The 1212-nt window shown below is 69.2% G+C and overlaps 1 protein-coding gene across 1 annotated transcript; it reads left to right on the top strand.

The window, feature by feature from the left end:
- The first annotated feature begins 111 nt into the window (after positions 1-111).
- On the top strand, positions 112-1179 carry S1PR2 (sphingosine-1-phosphate receptor 2). The gene has a single exon (XM_017803776.1). The coding sequence runs from the start codon at positions 112-114 to the stop codon at positions 1177-1179; it is 1068 nt and encodes a 355-aa protein (XP_017659265.1).
- The last annotated feature ends 33 nt before the right edge of the window (positions 1180-1212 follow it).

Raw genomic sequence — 1212 nt, 5'->3', positions numbered from 1 at the left:
TTCCCGCCCCCCCAGCCCCGTTCCCACGCCGTGTCCCCCCCGGCAGGTCTCCGGGCTCGCCGGCGCCATGTCCCGCTGAGCCGCCGCCGGGGCGCGGGGCCGGGACGAGCCATGGGGAGCATCTACAAGGAGTACTTCAACCGGCACAAGATCTGGGAGCACTACAACTACACCAAGGAGGACGCCGAGGGCCCGTCGTCGCCGTCGCGCCGGGCGCTGTCGGGGCTCATCGTGGCCCTGTGCTGCTTCATCGTGCTGGAGAACCTGCTGGTGCTCGTCTCCATCTGCCGCAACAAGCGCCTGCACCTGGCCATGTACATCTTCATCGGCAACCTGGCCTTCTCCGACCTGCTGGCCGGGCTGGCCTTCATGGCCAACATCCTGCTCTCGGGGGCCACCACCTTCAACCTGACGCCGGTGCAGTGGTTCGTGCGCGAGGGCACGGCCTTCGCCACGCTGGCGGCCTCGGTGTTCAGCCTGCTGGCCATCGCCATCGAGCGGCACGTGGCCATCACCAAGGTGAAGGTGTACAGCAGCGACAAGAACTGCCGCATGGTGCTGCTCATCGGGGCCTGCTGGGTCATCGCCGCCGCCATCGGGAGCCTGCCCATCATGGGCTGGAACTGCATCAGCGACCTGCGGGACTGCTCCACCGTCCTGCCGCTCTACTCCAAGCGCTACGTGCTCTTCGTCACCACCATCTTCACCCTCATCCTGCTGGCCATCGTGGGGCTCTACACGCGCATCTACTGCATCGTGCGCTCCAGCCACGCCGAGATCGCCTCGGCGCAGACCCTGGCGCTGCTCAAGACCGTCACCATCGTGCTGGGCGCCTTCATCGTGTGCTGGCTGCCCGCCTTCATCATCCTCCTCATGGACGCCTCGTGCCCCGTGCGCTCCTGCCGCGTCCTCTACAAGGCCAACTACTTCTTCGCCTTCGCCGCGCTCAACTCGGCCGCCAACCCCATCATCTACACCCTGCGCAGCAAGGACATGCGCGCCGAGTTCCTGCGCCTGCTCTGCTGCCGCGGGGCCCGCCGGGCGCAGCCCCCCGGCCGCGGGGCGGGCATGGGGATGGGGGTCCCGCTGCGCTCCTCCAGCTCCCTGGACAGGGGCCCCCCCGCCAAGGGCGAGCTGCCCACCTCGCCCCTCACCCGCGAGTGCACCACCTCCGTCTGAGGGGGGGGGAACACGGGGGGGCCGCGCCCGGGG

The sequence above is a fragment of the Lepidothrix coronata genome, unplaced genomic scaffold, assembly GCF_001604755.1.
Source record: "Lepidothrix coronata isolate B3197 unplaced genomic scaffold, Lepidothrix_coronata-1.0 Scaffold4007, whole genome shotgun sequence".
NCBI lineage: Eukaryota > Metazoa > Chordata > Aves > Passeriformes > Pipridae > Lepidothrix > Lepidothrix coronata.
Note: the sequence above shows the minus strand (reverse complement) of the source record. Positions and strands in the feature narration are given on the sequence as shown.